Source organism: Pleuronectes platessa, chromosome 9 (assembly GCF_947347685.1).
Source record: "Pleuronectes platessa chromosome 9, fPlePla1.1, whole genome shotgun sequence".
NCBI lineage: Eukaryota > Metazoa > Chordata > Actinopteri > Pleuronectiformes > Pleuronectidae > Pleuronectes > Pleuronectes platessa.
In genome coordinates, this window is record NC_070634.1 from 20,724,639 (window position 1) to 20,742,805 (window position 18,167).

Here is an 18,167-nt window from a genome sequence, read left to right on the forward strand (position 1 = left end):
AGGCTGCTAGCTGCACAGAGAGATCTGTAACTGTACGTCATCACACACAGAGTCAGAGTGTGATGACCTCCAGCTCCGAGCTGAGGACGTAGCCTCGGCTTTCGTTGGGGGCGTCCCTGCTAATTCTGAAAGCTACGTGGTTTACCCTGACAAAGCAGCTCTGCTACCAAAAGCCTGTTTAAAGCCAGATGTCATGAGAGAGTGTAAACATGACCATGGGGGTGGGAGAGTTACATGAATAAAAATAAATAAAAAACGTACTTACAAGAATTAATTACATATAAAATCTACTGTAAATGAAAGATATTCAATTTCGAACTGTAAAAAGAACATTATTATTAATAATAATGTTGTATCGTCGTAATAATAATAATAATCGTAATAATATTATTTTACAGCAACTGTGACAATAGTTTTATTGTAATCAAAATATTGTACCTGCTGTACCAGTTTGAAACAAGATAAAGACTCAAGAAATTAAAATACAGAGTTATAGAAACAGGTTATCATCATCTGCTGTTAACAGTGAGTTTGTGTGTGTTTTGTGGTGAGAAGGAAACAAACACATTTCCCTCGAAATCCCATCCAGAAACCTCAGAGTATAAAATGCAGCATTTTACAAGCCAGGTTGGTGTTGTTGTTATAAAATGTTGTTATACAGTGAAACAGTCAGTGTCTCTGAAATACTCACAGGTCGCTGGCGGTGGACGAGTTGCGGGACATATTTTTGGGCGAAAGGTCGAAGTCGGAGTCGGAGCGGTAGAGGAAGGACTCGCGACGCTGACTGTGGGGGAAGTTGGCCTGAAGTACCAGACCAGAGCCCGGGCTCGTCTGAGGGTCCAGAGGACTGCGACCCACCGAGAGGCCATTCTCCACGTCAAAACTACAGACAGAGAGAAGAAGAAACACATAAATACTACTGTCTCGGTTTCAGTCTATAAGATGGATAAAACAAGCCATGATTCACAAATTAAAGGACAGTGCATATTCAAAGCTATCTTACAAATTTTGAATATCTTTTCATCAATGAATTAGTTGAGGGCACTTGTTGATAGTACAAGTCTTTATGTCAACAGTCTGAATATCCTTAAGTAGTTCAACAACAGACTCAAGGAAACAAATATGATAAAGGGAAACATGAAAGAAAGTCTCCAAAGTAACATCAAGAATTATAAAAGATAACTTATATTTGGTATCAAGTTGGAAAGGTGTGATTCAAATGTTCCACTTTGAGCATCTCTTCGAACACACAAACCTTTTTAAACACATGACCTACTGATTACTCACTTTTCACAAACCTAACACCAACTATCTTTGGTATGACAGCAACGCTGACTTCATGCATGTTACGTCAGTAGAGCTGCTTCCCCCCCCCCCCCCCCGGTCCCCACCCGACAGACTGCATCACACAGTGAAAGGCTCCACTTGCTACTGAACAACTTTCCTCCATGTAAATCACAAGAGGCTTCAGCGTTTGAATCCAATTTCATGATCAAAATAAAAGCCCCTGCTTCTTCTCTTCATAACCCGCCTGGTCTCCAGCTGGACGCAGTGGAACAGTATCGCAGTCAGACTTGGCTCCGGCTTCATCCTGTTGAAAGTTTCCCAGCCAGGATGAGGTCGGTCTGCAGCCTCGGAATTGCAGGGTTCAGTGTTGCCAACATTCATTCAACAAATTCCACTTTTCACCCCAAATCTCCTTTGTACCCAAGTGTGTTTTTTTTTTGCAACACGTCTTGACACCCTGAAAAAAGCAAAGAGCCAAAATAGAGAAAGATGAAACTGGGCTTTGAGTTTGGCCGAGCACACATATGAGCCTAGTGGAGCGTTACAGCTCATCAATAAGAGAATGCAGGGTTTCCAAAAGTAAGATTTAAGACTTTTTAAGACCTTCTTCAGAACATAAATACTGAAATTTAAGATTCTAGTAGAGAATGACAGATACAAATGAAAATCAAAGTCCCAGAAATGCTTTAACTTGCACATGACTGAAGATGAGGTAAAGTAGTCTAGTAGAGAAACTAACCATCAGGTGTATTACCAGAATATACCTGGAAACCAGTAGCAGTTTCAGTAAGCAGTTTATTCCCCTAAGTCAAGACGAGACTTCCGTGTAAAAACACCAGCAAACCTGCTCGTTACAACCATTCACCTCTTTGTCAACCTACTAAAGAACGTCTTCTGCACCATTCCATTATACGTGACTCTTCATGTGGATATCTATTTTTATCAATTAGATCTATTCCAGCCATGACACCCCCCCCCCTTCCTCAAAACACAACAGAAACCAGAGCAGCAGCAGAACAAGGTTGTGCCCCCGTGTCTATTTTTAGCCCGGCCTGTCTCCGGCACTCCAGCAATAGCAGCGCCTGACAAATGAAAGATGGCTATTATGCAATCGATGCTGAATGAAACAGACCCAATTCACAGGAGCTGAGAGGGAGACAGAGGCGGAGGAGGAGGGGGAGGAGGAGGAGGAGGAGGAGAGGGGGTGATGAGGAAGGCTGTATCCAGCACCGTGATGTGCCTCTGCACCCTGCACCTGATTGGCGTGACGGGGCAGCAGAGGGGCGGGGCTGCGGCAGGGCTTACCTCAGCAATGACACCCCCGCCTCCTCATCATCACCACCACCACCACCACCACACCTCACCCAACCCCGTCCTCCACCCCCATCCCTCAGCCCAGTGAAGTCGGCCGTGACGAGGCTCCATCCGAGTAGACCAGTGACGTCAGAAGCTAAAAATAGACCCTGATGCCAGTTAAGGGGGGGGGGGGGGGAACTAGGAGACTTATGACAGAGCTTACGCAGATGCCCCCCCCCCCCCCCCCCCCCCCCCCCTGTATCGCAGATGATTTCTCCCCCCCTCCTTCTCATGAATATCACATATATGATGAATATAAATAAATATATATGGTAAGATGAAGTACAGGGCGGCCATTTTTTCCCTTTGTTCTTATGGCTCTGTATTTCCCTGTTCTCCTTCACTCTGGGCGAGCAGGTGGGGCGTTCAAGGACACTTCAACATGACCACGATTTAACGGTCAGGTGGTCTCTGCCGGAGCCGAGTCGCAGCCTTAGAGCAAAACACATGTTGCGTATCACAGTGCGAGCGGCGGATATGATCTGTTTTAGATTTAACAGACCAGGAGTTTGTCAGGCAGTTTCCTGGTCAAGTTTTATTCCCCTTGAAAAATGTAACCTCCCTTTTCTCAGTTTCCCTCAGTCGTTTTTCCCACCATTGGGGAAATACTGTAAAAACTGAAATGAGACCGTGACGGGACATAGGATCGTGAGAATCGTGACATAAATGTTGATCTGTTCACTGTCAACAGTTACCAGATTTAAATGAAAAACACATGAACATCTACAACAGTCTTTATTTATGTGTCACTGTCACGTCATAGCTGGACGACACTGACTGGACGATACCGATATTCAATCAACTCAACACGTCAGATTTGCACTGAGGTGAAGGTGAATGGATGAATAGAGAAAGACGAGTGAGAGAATCGGGTAAAACATCCGACTTCAACTGCATCAGAGGCTCCCATGTGGTCTAATGGGGATTATTAGTGTTTTTTACTGATTCACGCCGTGTTACATTCACAAACTCAAATTCACCATTGAGCTTTTCAGTCGATTCATTCAAGCTTGTGGCGGCTCAGGCTTCAGACGGGAAGAGAGCTCCCACTACTGAGGTAGAGATGGTACTGCATCACCCGTCAATGTGTACTTAATCTGCGGCGTGGTACTTAAAGTAATGTGTGAATTTCATAACCAAGATGTGTTCTGAAAGTTTTTAGTAGGCTGATTATAATAATATGAATTCAGTTAATATTACTTCCCCCCCCCCCCGCCCCCTCACATTTCTGAGTCACCCTGTGTGATTTTATCCTCTCTAATCAGTTCCTTCAAATTTTTGTTTATGCTTTAATTGGGCTGTAAAGCACCTGATACGATGAATATGTGAAATAATCTGCAGAACTAAACGTTTTCAAAGAAGCATTCTGTGGTTCATGTTTCCTCTCATTGCTGGTATATTGCAGGGATACTGTACTTCACAGTGGACGGGGGTGAGCAACACGGCTCCTTCAGGGGATATTAGGTTTCTGCTGCAGGAAGGAGCGAGAACTCGTGCTGTAAAACACATGTGAAGGATATTTAAACATGTCAGAGGAGATTAGGTTGATAAGTACAACATTTCACCGTTCACATCTACACCTCCTGAGGCTGTAGCACATTCGTCTGCTGCCTGTGGAAGCAACGCAAGACGAGGAATTTCCAGATTGAAGATCAAGTTTTAATGGAAAACTCGAAATACGGCTGAGAATTTTCAGGTTTTTCTGTGTTTAGCCTCATCAGGTTAAAAAAATCCTATGAAGCATTAAGAGACATTAAAAACTGCAAGAGATCAGACTTCTACAACTAATCTACAACCTCAAATACTACACGATTCTTTCTGTAACTAATACACACATCCTCTCAACCTGGCTCTCCATGTTATATCGGTAGGGCAGGGATTCTGCCTTCAGACAGACAGGCTGACATCTTGTTCAGTTGCAGAGAACATAACAAGTCGACCTTGATCCGTCTCCCGCCTGCAGCATTGTTCTCCGCTTCTCTGACGTAAACGACGGCTCCCTTCTCTCTCTTTAACTGTTTTTACTAAACTTTCCTCACACACACATCCCTTAACACCCACGTCCCAACCTCCTCCAGCTTTTGTTCGCAGGATGTTTGGTTTGCGCCTCGAAAAAAGCAAACTGAGGAGGAGTAGGAATCCTTTTCTTTTTTTCCTCTTGAGCCCCAAAACAAGCTAAGAGCGATTACAAAGTGTCCAATTCATCATCACTCAGGATCAGTGTCCCTGGATCTCAATTTGCAGGACGATCGGTGAACTGGTTTTTACAGTTTACGGAGAATTAGCGGATTACTTGATAAGCCGACTGATAGAAAATCAATCGTCAACATCGAAAGTTATTTATTTTTCAAGCAAAAGGCTAAAACAGTACATTTGATATCTAATCAGTAAAAATAAGCAAATGTATCACAATCACTGCCGACGTGATTGTTTTCATCAGAGTTTGAATACTTATCTGTTTTTATCAGACTCTTCACGTCATGTTAAAATGCTACTAAGAGATGAACAGACACTGCATCGAAGGTTTTCAGCTACAGAAACTGTGCTGATATAAAAAAAATGTGACAGCGCAAATGTTCCTCATTGAATAAAGTACAATATGTACAGGACCTCATATCGTCGCCATTTCTGAACAAGTAAAAAGCCTCGGACTGGGAAATGCCAAGTACGACCACTTCCCAGTTGCTGTTCGTGGGTGCATGTTTGCGATGTGCTCATGGGAACCAGGGCCGAGGGATTTGAGGATTTTTTTTGTTACGTATGTGAGAGTGATACAGAAAACAATCATCAAGGCCAGATGTTATTCGATGGGGGATGACACAGGCCCGGGGGTCAGAGGTCAACCCACACACATATACACACATGCTCCCTCCTGTTTTCTTTCCTCGTAGCGTGGGAATTAGCCGAGGGGCCTCAAACATCACACCAGGAAGGAGGCGAGAGGTGAGGAGGAGAGGACAAAACAGGCCAGGGGACGCTTTGCGAAAATGTGTGTGTGTGTGTGTGTGTTTGACTGAGAGACTTCAGGGAGTAAAGAGAGTTTGTTTGTTTTACACCTCAACCCTATTGTACATTTGATCTGAAAGCGCCAGAAAAACACCCCCACTCCATTTCCTTTCACTGTGTGTGTGACTGTGTGCGTGTGTGTGTGTGTGTGTGTGTCTGTGTGAGTGTGCCTTTCTATGGATGCATGTATGCATGTACTTGGACTGTGGTTAAAAGGCCATGCATGCACCACAACAACAAGTGCATCACCATGCAGCTCCAAGACGATCCATTACAGATGGAGGTTCACAAGAGAATTGTGCACCAGGGTCGCTACAAGATAAAAACTGATTGTTCTTCTTGAAAACCAAAAAGAGTCCCGTCCCAACAACAAGGAAATATGTTTCATTTGCACTAAATTACAGACTTCACTTGTATCGGTAAGTTTTCTCACTGTCAGTTCCTTCTCAGAACTTATTGCAGAATCATGTGGGAAATACATTTCATCTAATATCTCTGTTTCGGATAATTTGGCGCATCACTCTGGACGCAGCATTAGTTAATTTGCAGTTTTATATCATCGTACAAAATAGAAACAAGTCGGACATTTCTAAATATGTGAACATTGTTAAAACTCACTTTACACATTGTTTGCATTTGATCAATTCAGTGACGTGTATCACTTAAACAGAAAACCATTTCCACACTACACAGCAGAAACCCCGAAGGCCACGCCTCCATGGAGAGACAGTTGCTCTTTCCATTCACCTGACCTGCAGCCACTGAGGATCTCTGTCCAAACAGCAAACGCTCCACGTCCAACATCAACATCTGATCTCAGAGCAGCTCATGTCTCTCTAAATATAACCAAGGGGAGGAGAAGGTTGCAACGAGTCGAACCAGCTGCTGTGTTTATAATTTTTCGGCGTGACCTTTGACCTACAGGCACAGGAAGAGACTCTGGCCTTTGAAGGCAGCAGGTCTCCACTCCGACTGCTGACAGCAGAGAGAAGAGAAAAGAAAGCAAGAGAGAGAAGGACAAGAACAGCAGATGTGCAACTCTGATGATCGATATTACAATATTTGAGTCATTGATGGGTTGCTGATCAGGAGCCTAAAATTAAGTATTTCATTCAAAACCTATTGATTAATGATAAACTCTGTTTTAACACATTATTATTTGTTCATGTTGACATAGTTTGGGGTTGATGCCTATGGTGTTTGAGTAGTTTGGTATTATTGGATAGATTTTGTCTCAACACTAGTGTCACAATATTGTGGCAACCTTGTGCATTGTAGTAGTTGAAAATATGTATTTTTCATTGTTCTGCTGCTGCATGATTACATCCAACTACAGGAGTATCACTTAAGCCTCTGTGCAAAATACAGTAATTGACCTTCACAGATGTGAACCTGGGATCAAAATGAAGGATGAGTACCTCTAGTACTCATGGGTCACAAAGTACTAGAGGTACTCATATAATAATGTACTCATGGGTCAGAGCATCAGCGTGTTGATGGACGTTACTGCTGGTGTGGTCTCTACTTAGAAAATGATCTTTCTCTTGTCTTGTGAGTTTGGATAGAGTCCAGATCTGTCAGTGAATCATTGTCTGGTGACAGATATTTTGGCAGGACAGTCCTTCGCCCTCTCTGGTGTTTGAACCCTGGAGCTACAGTTAAAGGAAGGCCTCTGCCTCTGCAACACAACAGCGGCTTTTATGGCTGACTGGCCCTTTAAATATGAATGTGACCGGAGCAGTGGTGAAGTGGTTAAATTTTTTCAGAGGCCAGGGCGGCTCAGAGGTTGATTCCCTCTCTGGACGGGTATTGATCGTGGAGTCTATAAGCAGTGATTAGCTCTGTCCGACCAGCCGGGGAAGAAATCCATACTGTGGCTGATCGGCATTAACATCATTAAAAGCTGTTTAGAGGGGGTAACACGCCGGGGCAGAACCACACACACACACACACACACACACACACACACACACACACACACACACACACACACACACACACACACACACACACACACACACACACACACACACACACGCGCACGTTTGTACTTCTATCTTAGTAAGGACGTTCATTGACATTATACATTCCCGAGCCCCTTACCCTAACCTCAACCATCCAAAATAACCTTTCTCTAACCTTTATCCTCAATCAAGTCTTGACCCTTAAACAGCCCATTGAAGAAGTGAAAACGTCCTCACTTTCCAAAAACGTCCCCACTCTGTAAGGTGTATGCCCTAACTGGTCCTCACAAAGGTATTAGTACAAGTACACACACACCGGCAATGTATGATTACAGCCTCAGCGGTAGAGATCTAGATTTGGCTCCGGCATCGACCTGAAAATCGAACAAGCCTACATCACACTGATGCACAACTGGACAGGCTGGTTCAGGACACACACAAACACACACACACACGCACAAACCACACACACAAGCACACCGTCTTTGCCCGGCAACAAGCCGTGCCGAGTGTTCCTCTAATCATGTTCATATGGCACTAATTGGCGCCTTTCGGTATACGGTGATTGAGTCCAGTGGCGAGGCAAGAGTGTGCCACTTCCTCCTTTAATTAGGAGAGGGCAACCCAGGAGCGGCCAATCACATCAGCCATCAGCGGGACACGGCACGACAAGACAAGACAACAGGGACGAGTGTTTTCATTGAGTCCTTCTCGGCCTGTCTTCACTGACGTCATGTTAAGCCCTGGATGCTTCTCATCATCAACAATATTGAGAGTTGGATTATTGAAAAGAATAAAAAGGAAATGAACAAGTAATATTACAAGTCGCTGTGGTTCAGTTTGGTTTAGTTAGTTAAAGCTACTTTTTATGAACTGCATCAAATCCCCAACACCCATATGTATCTGTTCCCTGAATGTGCCCAGTTTTTTCTTCAAGGTCCATGGAACTATGTTTTGGGGAAAACTGTGAAAATGTCAAAAAATATTGTATCTCAAACATTTTTAAGAACGTTTCAAATAAATTCTGGATCCAACCCCAGATCCAGATCCACACCAAACGTTAACAAGTTCCTCCCTGAGCCACACCTCATCCTTCCACCAGTTCTGGTTCCACTTTCACACAGTAAGGAACACAAATACATTTCCACAAATGGGAAAAAAAAACAAGCGCTTGTGTTGGATCAGTACTGAGCCTGAGGTCAGATGTCTGAGTGTGTAATAGAAGAGAAAAGCTGGATCAGTGTCCATATGCAACATGTTTGCATCACTTTTTATGCAAACATATTGTTTAAGCATAAATAAAACAATTATAATAGACATAGCATAATATGAACCTGAGTCAGAGTTCTTTCGACATCAATATTGTATATATTTGTATATGTATATATATATTTATATAGTAATTGAGGTCTCTGCATACACTAACAGTGTCTTGGAGGCTCTGACGCACAGACACACCATCCTGTCATGTCTCTGGAATCTCTAAAACAAACCGAAGTGTTGAAAGTCCTCTCCAGCCTCCAGCGTTCCCCTACCTGGCATCCCGCTGCGTGGGCGGAGCCCTGAAGTCGACGCAGGTGAAGACCTGTGACCGACTGTGCACGTGCAGGCTGCATGGAGACGCCTTGTGTCTTCACTCACTCAGAGAAGTCCGTCAACCGTGCTATTGTCTAATCCTGCAGGAAAACAGCGGCACAGAGCTGCTCTGTTGAGAGTTCATCTGTCGCTGAGCTGAGCATCATTCCTGGAGTCACATCGATGTGAGGACAACATTCAGTCCCCTATGCTAGCAGGGATATTCAACACAGCTACACACACAGTCCCACAAACACAGTCACACTTGTCTGCTGACGTCGGTTGTGGTTTTATGGCTGTCACCGAAATGCTGATCGACCAGCGCGCAGGCCTGCAATTACTCCCGGCCCAACACTCCCGCTCTCGCTGCAGCTCTTGCTTTTCCACAAAATAAGAGACTAGAATGCAAAGGATGCTATAAAACACGCTAAAAAGATACGAGCCCAAAACCAGCTGGCTCGGCTTGCGGACACAGTGGGATTTCTTCTGAGACATGTTTGTTGTAGGAACAGAGCAAAGCGGCTCCGGAGACTCGGAGCAGAGGCGTCATGCGGTCCGGTGGGTTAGGCGTTAACTGTGATCTGGCAGCGATTTGGGATCGAGTCCAGCGAACAGCCACCATCACGTCAATATCTTGTTTTGGTCCTCAACTAGATTCAAGAGCTCTTTCATATGAAAGTCCAGATCTGTTGAGAATCACTTAATGGTGCTTATTGGCTCAATTAGAACAGCTGGGTGTGTCAGATGCTACAAAGCATCCTGAACGCGCCGAGACGGGAGGAAAACCAGTCCGATCTAAGACGGTACGTGCAACAGCTGTGGGGAACATTACATCTGTGACCCTGGACAAGAGACTGGCCGAGCACTGGAAACATCATCATCATCATGTCTGGGAACAAACCGATCCCAGTGTCGCCTCGCCTGGGAGCGGTGAAAGTCATCGACACGGAAAAGAAAGAGTGGGAATGTTCACATCTGACTCCAGAGACGATCTGTCAACAGAGACAGGGATGATGGTCCCCCAGGCAAATCCCTCTACTGTACATATACGATCACCTGTTATCACATGACCACGGTTCTGATTCATTCATAAAACGGCAACTAAGGAATCATCTGTGAGATGAATATGATGATGATATGATATGATTCTAATGATTAAATTGGTAGACAGATATCATTCCTGGTAGATATTTTACTTTTGGAGACAAGTTCATATTCCATCAATCAAATAGTCGGTTAATTCAGTTATTTTTGCAGCTCCAATTGATTTATCATTTATCAAACATTGGGATAGTTCAACAGAGGTTATATACAGAGGGCATCTGCTGCAGCACCACACTTATGACCTCATAATACTGTGCCTATCAGGATCGAACAGATTTTTTAATAAAGAAAGAAAAGACCAATGTGGAATAAAAAGAGATAAAGAGAAGATATTGCCTGCCATCATACTCAATCAGAGAATCTTGTAGCATGAGAAACAATTGTACCATGTGGCTGAAGTTCTGATCTCTTCAGACGATTTGAACTAAAGAAGATTCTGTCAGACATTCTCCATTTCCACTCCCCTCCATCGGTCAGCCTCATCACTGCATGAGGAAAAGAACCCGCTTTATTGAATTAACCGTTTCTATGGCACTGCTCTTCACACTGGTCCCTGCACTGAATCAATGAAGTTGCACAACCACACCGATCGAAACCCAACAGGTACAAACTACTGAGATAAAGCTCTGTGTTAAGCAGAGAGAGAGAGAGAGTCAGTACGAGTGAGTAACATCAAACCAGCAGTGAGGGCCACACTCAGATCCTCACACTCACTTCACGCTGAACTCGACTTCAGTGTGGCAGCTAGCGTGACCCTTCATTTACACTGTGTGGCAACATGCTGGCGGCCGGCAGTGACCTTTGACCTTGTGTAGAGTGAGCTGTGCGTCATGTCCCGGTGTGTTGACATGGGGCTGAGGCCCGTCGGGGCTGGCGGATCTGCTCTGACACCGGCAAAGGTCAGGTGTGGTTTCTCTGAGCCGTGGAGAGGGACGGGCTGTGTGCGAGAGGACACCTGCGTGAAGACTCGATGTGAAGAGCCGATGTGTCTGTGACTGAGACTTCAGCTAAACTCCGCTACTGCTCTGAAGTGATGGAGGTTTGTTTCTGAGCAGAGCCACTGACAAACAGACAGCAATCGTGACTAAACACTCTTCTCTTGTTTACTTCATTCCGTCGCCATGTTTTGATGAAAGTAATATTTCATCTAAATTAAAGAAAGTTATCCCACAGTTTTATTTCTTTTATAGTCGCTGAGAGTCCTTTTAAAATCTGTCATGGAAAGTTTTAATGAGCTGCGAGTCCCTGTTTTGGCGTTTTTGTGGTTCCAGGCAGTAAGAGTGTTTGTGTTCTGACGAGAGAGTTTTTCTTCAAAATCTAAACCAATGAGCACAAAGCAGCAGACAGAGCACGAGCCGCTTAAGAGCCACAGCCACTGACCCTAGTTCTCACGTACAGCTGAAACCATTCATTTTAACATGACCATGTTTTCTTCACAGTTAAAACCTATTGGTGAAGAAACATTAATAGACTTATATTATGAAGTAGCCATGTGTTTGATAGTTGTGTTTGGGTCAGTTAATATTAAGTTTTCACCAGAAGTGAATTTCGCTTCGGATTTGACAGTGGAACAGTGTAAAAGAAAGTTTAAAACAGCTCAGCCTGGAATTTATACAAAGAAAAAATGTGTATCAGGTATCATATTCTCTTTCAGGGACTTTTCAGCAAAAACACTTTGAACACAGTTTTTCCTGGATTACTCCAATCCTAGAAAATCCATGAAAAAGATCAAATACACAAAAAGACAAATTTGAGACACATTTGACCAAAAAAAAAGTCAAATGCGCACAATATGTTAAGCCATCCACAGCTTTAAGACAAAGAAATCAGAAAGCCAACCACTACCAACCACTACAACTTCATGACACGTCACCATTTGCTGAAATTACAGTATAAAATCAAACTTTTCCTGGAGAAGAAAAGGGAAACTACTCAGATAATCTACAGATCTTCACTAAAACACAGTATATCTAATATTCAACTGACATATAAGTGTGTTGTTTCAAAAGCGGCAAATAGCACATGGCTGCAGACATGCTAGACATTTAAACAAGACTGTCACTGACTCATAATATTCTACTATAAATAACCAACTAACTATAAATAAATGACTGGATAATTAATCGTCCACTCATTGCAGCTCCTGTTCCGTCTTTTCAACTGTGAGAGGATTTGCTCCTTTTCACAGTTTAATATCATCACAAACTAAATATCTTTGGAGCTTTGGGCAGTTAAAGTTAAAGTTGTCACATGAACTATATCATGTCATGGCACAACCCAACTGGCAGAACAGACGGGTGCAGGGGTCCACGATATAAAAACTCCTGCCTCGCTGCAAACCTAAGAGCAGGAGCTAAATATCTGCACAGATGCGCACGAGTGCCTGTTAGAGCCAAAACTAGCTGTAAAACCTTGAAACTTTATGAGGTGAAGCGATGACGATGGGAGCGGTACCATGTTTCCATCCAGGAATTAATGGGAGCTGCACAGTTAGTGGGGTTAAAGGGATTTGGACGATTACAGTGTACACTGCTTTTTGGGGTCGGCGTTATTACACACATGTGGTTGAGACATCGGGGGCCTATAAATACGACCGACTCTGCGTTCATTAAGCAATCTCCCTTTGAAGGCTCTTTGTTGGTGGTTTGACATTACAGAGACACTTTGATCCCCCCCCCCCCTCCCGGTGAGGCTGACGTCTCCGTGACTCTCTGGAGGCCTGAAGAATTACTCATTCGTAGTCGTCTGTGACTCGAAGGGCCGCGGTAAACGTTGAGTTGCACTCATCTGCTAAGAATGATTTGTGTGTGTGTGTGTTTGTGTGTGTGTGTGTGTGTGTGTGTGTGTGTGTGTGTGTGTGTGTGTGTGTGTGTGTGTGTGGGTGTGTGGGTGTGGGTGTGTGTGTGTGTGCTGTATCTGTTCCAGGTTGTTCTAAAATTAATAAGAAGATAATCATGATATATATATTTTTCTATATTATATATTTCTACTTTTACAACTTTAATTTGACTATGATCTACTTTTTCTGGTATCACACAAACCGTCTCCAGCCTTGACCCTCAGCTTCTGCTCTGTGTGAGAAGTGCCGGATCATCCCGTCGCCTGTTATTCTATCACAGGAGTCCTCACTTGGCACTGAGGCGCAACACAATCAGCCCAAGATTCAAAAAGAAGATTAGATTGTTAATGCCACAGAGAACTAGCAGCAGTACATTAAAAAGAGATTTGAGTGTGAATTCAAAACGTCAGTGGAGAAAACCTCGATATAAACCTGATAAATGTAGTCTGGTGTGAGTATTCTCAGTAAAGAAAATATTCATTCTTTTATTGTTTTTAAAGATTTTTCTTTTATTGATTTATCGTTGATAATTTAATGGATTTAATGTTGTTTTTTCAGCTGTTTTGTTTCCTTGCATTGCAGAGTTGGATTTGGCTTTTCTATCGTTTGCACTTTTGTGAAGCACCTTGTAACAACGCTCTTGAAAGGTTTACTATTTATTGTGTGAATAAATACAGTATTTTAATGTAGTTTCAGACAAATTGTATTATAACTTCTGTTATATAAAACACACACACGTCTTAGCCCTAAAGTAATTCATGTTGAACTCCATAATCTTAACAATGGGGACCTCCTCCAGAGGAGTACTGGTCTTGACAGGTCAGTGTGTATGCTGGAGTAGGTCCTCAAGAGGTCAACAAATCGGGTGTACACACACGCACACACACACACACACACACAAACACGCTTCCGATCTTCCTCTAGAACCACATCAGTTTGTCTGAATCACCATTAAACTAATAAAACAGCACTTACACACTGAACTGAGTCATTACTCCAGTCTGAGCTCAGCTCGTCTGTCTGCCAGCAGCAGCAGCTCTGGGCAGGAACCTGGCACATGGACGACACTGGCTGTGGACACCAGGCTGACACCCTGGATCACAATGATTTCACCCTGATAAGACCGAATGTGTAAAACCTGAAAGATACAGTCTTGGATTCTCGACCATCTTTCACCGGCTGTGTGTGTGTAAAGTGAAAAGTGTGTTTAAGTTCTTCTCTGAACTCACAATCAGATTCAGGGGTTTAAAAATGGTCTGATGAAATATTACAGCCATAATATCAAATAAGCTCCATGTAAACTCACTGCTGAGTAGTAGAGGCACATGACTGCAGGTTATGATGCTGATATTAGAGGAGATTACATGAAAGCATCATGAAATGTACTGTGAGTTCACGAGGAAATAGACACAATGTCACTATGAAACTCACAAGGAACATCACGATTTACACAAAGGGCAGTTGAATGTCAGACACTTGGGTTTTAATTTACAATACGGTAAAGAAAGTATACATTTTAAGACTTGTTGTGTTTGTTAGAGAAGAGTTTATGAAACTTTGTGGTAAAAATCTAGGACAGACACAGTAGAGTGTTTCGAATTGTGCAACAGCAACATCTGGATTGAAAGCACATCTGGCCTACCGCCTGCGTTTCTGCACGATGTCGATGGGCCGGTTGACGGCGCACGGTGACCCGCAGAAACTCCCGTTCCGCGCCGTGAAGAAGCGATCCTGGACCGAGGGCGGCGGATACACACAGTTCGTCGGTAAACTCATGTCTGTGGTCGTCTGATGTTTCTCTCGTTTCCTTTCTTCTTTTTCTTCTGTTTTTGAAATCTTCACTAATCCTCCTCTTCCTCCGTGCGCTCCTCCGCTCCTCGGCTCCGGCGCGCGCTCTCCTCTCCCTCCACGCCGCTCAGGGGTTCCAGCGACGCGCGGACCGACGGAGGAGAGCCCTCCTCGGCGAGCTTCAGCCGCATGACCCGGGACCGGAGAGGGGGGAGCGGGGCAGAGGGATCCGGGCACAGCGGGGCTCGGACACTTGTTCCCTCTGGTTTCGTGCGCGTTGGTTTCGGAGAAGCTGAAGTTCCGCGGGACGGTTTGTTTCAAATCCACGTTGAGGAGTCGGGAGCTGAACTGTCCCTCTGCTGCGGAGACTCACTCCTCCCTCCTCACCCTCCGCACTCCTCCTCACCCTGCTCACTCCTTCTCTCTGGCTGTCCCCTCCTTCCAGCACATGGATTTCTGGGGCTTTAAAGCAGACATGCACCACGTGTGTGCGTGCGTGTGTGTCTATCTATAGTAATGGGGGCTTCTTGGTTTATTACCATCTTTATGAGGACACTTTGGCTGGTCCTCACAATTCAAAAGGCTGTTCCAGGGTTAAGACTTGGTTTTAGGCTCAGAGTCGGGGCACAGTTAGGGTACGGTTAGGGTTAGGGGCCGGGGAATGCATTATGCCAATGAGTGTCCTCACAACTATGGATGTATGTGTGGTCCAGGTATTACTACTGTCTGAAGTAGGGTAGGGAGACACAGCTGTGTGTGTGTGTGTGTGTGTGTGTGTGTGTGTGTGTGTGTGTGTGTGTGTGTGTGTGTGTGTGTGTGTGTGTGTGTGTGTGTGTTGTGACATATGGTGGGCTAAGGGCTGTGGTAGATGCATGACATGTGCATATTGCATACAGTGAATTTGTGCCATGTGCACGTACGTGAACAAATGGTGGTAAGGTCAGGGTTAACATAAGGTTACAGTGAATGGATATTAATGCAAAGTCCTAACAAGGATATCTGTGCATGTGTGTGTGTGTGTGTGTATGTGTGTGTGTGTGTGTGTCGGACAGGGAGGGGGCTGTATGTATGAACATAAATGTTTGTCTGTGTGTACACTGGTACTTAAATCTCTTTGAGTATCACTTACTTAGGGTTACTTTAGGGTTAGGAATTTAGTTGTGATGGTTAGAGTTAGGGTAAGATAGAAGGGCAAGGTTTTGTGTGTGTGTGTTTGTGTGTGTGTGTTTGTGTGTGTGTGCTTGCACTGATGCATATGCACAGTACAGCGTGTTGTACATACAGTATGTTCAGTGTGTAAGAGAGAGACCAGCTCATGAACAGAGACTCCCTGAGGCAGCGCTGAGAATATTTAAACTGTTCACATACTCAGCAAACACACACACACACGCCATACAAAATTAATTTATATGAATTAACTTTACGACAAAGAACCTTTTTTCAAAACTCAAACATCACAGTCTCATACCTTCAGGAGCGTTTTACATGAACTAATTGTGGCTCAGGAGGTAGTGGGTCGTCCACTAACCAGTATGTCGGTGGTTTAATCCCTGGTTTCTCCAGTTTGCATTCCAAAGTGTCCTTGATCAAGATACTGAGCACCTAATTGCTCCTGACAGATGTTCTGATGTGTATGACTGGTGTGTGATAGAAAAAGTGCATGCATTTAGGTGTACCATTGAACTTTTCTTTCTAGACTTTATTTTCTTATATCAGCTTTTGCTTTTAGCAGAAATTTGTTAACTTTTTTCCTCAAAGATCTATTAATGTTGTCCATTTAATCTGTATGGATATATACACATATCACAAACTATTTTCATCTGTGTAAATCCAAAGAATCTAAGGCCGAGAACTTTTTCAAACTTCTAAAATATGCATGTCATATTCACCTATAGCCAGTCCGAGTTCAAACCTGCATCAACTCCTGCAGCGGAGGAGCATCCGTCTCTCGATGGACTTATTGGACCCGATGATCTCACCAACTGAGCGGCCTGCTGCTGTCGACATCACAGACAAATATTTGTCTTCTGAGACACAGGGCAGGCGGACGAGTCAGACGTGTTGGCAGACACATGGAAGTGGAGGCGGAGAGTGGGGGGCTTTAAAATGTCAGACGTTTAAAAACTGAGCTGGCTTAAAATCAAACATCAGTGTAGACATGATGAGATGATGAAGGCGGAGTTAGATGTTTGAGCCTGGTCTTCTTCAACCTGCTGCCCCTTAGACCTGGTTTACCCCCAGAAAACATGTGTCTATTTACATATATTTTAAAAATGTATTGATATTTATTTTAATTAATTTAAATTTAAGCATTAAGCTTTTACCCCCAATAAACTACATTTTTTAAATACAAATAATTCCAAATGTAACTGTTTACTAGCTGATTTTGCACCAACTGGGCAAAATCAGTTAGTATCAGCTGTGGACTCCTTTTGTTCGCTTAGTACAGTGAAAGGGACTCAGTGCTCGGACCTACACTTTAGTCTCAGCTGTTCAGAAATATATAAAGATTGAAGTCTGAATGTTTCTTCTACATTTGAGGAGAAAAGAAGCGACTTTCTGTCTCTAGTAGAATCAGCCGTTCACTATCCTGAGCCGCTCTGTATTCTGTACGACAGACTCCTGTCTGGCCTTCAGTGACACTGGGTCAGACTCAAACCATGTTTTCCATGTTCACCACAACAGTCCAGTATAAGGTCCTTCATCCTGAGACACTTCAACAGCTTAACTCGCCACCAACCCAAAGGTGTCAAAGCGCAGTTTTGTGGCCGAGTGCTTGAACTGCTGTAATCAAACACCAACCAAGAATGCACTTGACTCGCTTTCCTAGAATTCAGACACAGCTCTCAATGTGCCCAGCACCATCATTTCCCATAGAGGCCCAACCAGACACGTTTGGACTGGATGGGGAAGCTCCCATTCCCTTCCTGTGTCTGTCTGACCACCAGGACAGAGACAACACGGCTCCTGTAGAATATCAGCGGCTTCTTTACAGGAAAGCCTGACCGATTTATGGATTGGCCTTTGTAATGGTCTGATAGGAGCCGTTCATAGACATATGGCTATCAGTGTTTATATTTAGAGATAGGCACAGGATATAAAAACTCACATTTCATAGAACAATGCAGAGAAGCTATGTGGAAATTGTGTCATTATGTAGTTTGTCCAGCTGAGTTCATATAAAGAGGAACACCGTTTTTCCTCTTCCTCCCACTATCCAGAAATGAAGCCAAAATGTCCCGGATATG

At 43.9% G+C, this 18,167-nt stretch overlaps 1 protein-coding gene across 2 annotated transcripts in view; it reads right to left on the reverse strand.

Moving 5' to 3' along the window:
• Positions 1 to 18,167, reverse strand: part of LOC128447695 (cAMP-specific 3',5'-cyclic phosphodiesterase 4D) — an 86,207-nt gene that overhangs the window by 17,387 nt on the left and 50,653 nt on the right. For both annotated transcript variants that reach the window (XM_053429970.1, XM_053429969.1), the window contains exon 4: positions 692 to 883. In XM_053429970.1, coding sequence (XP_053285945.1) covers positions 692 to 883 — 192 coding nt within the window. The remainder of the gene's footprint in view (positions 1 to 691; positions 884 to 18,167) is intronic.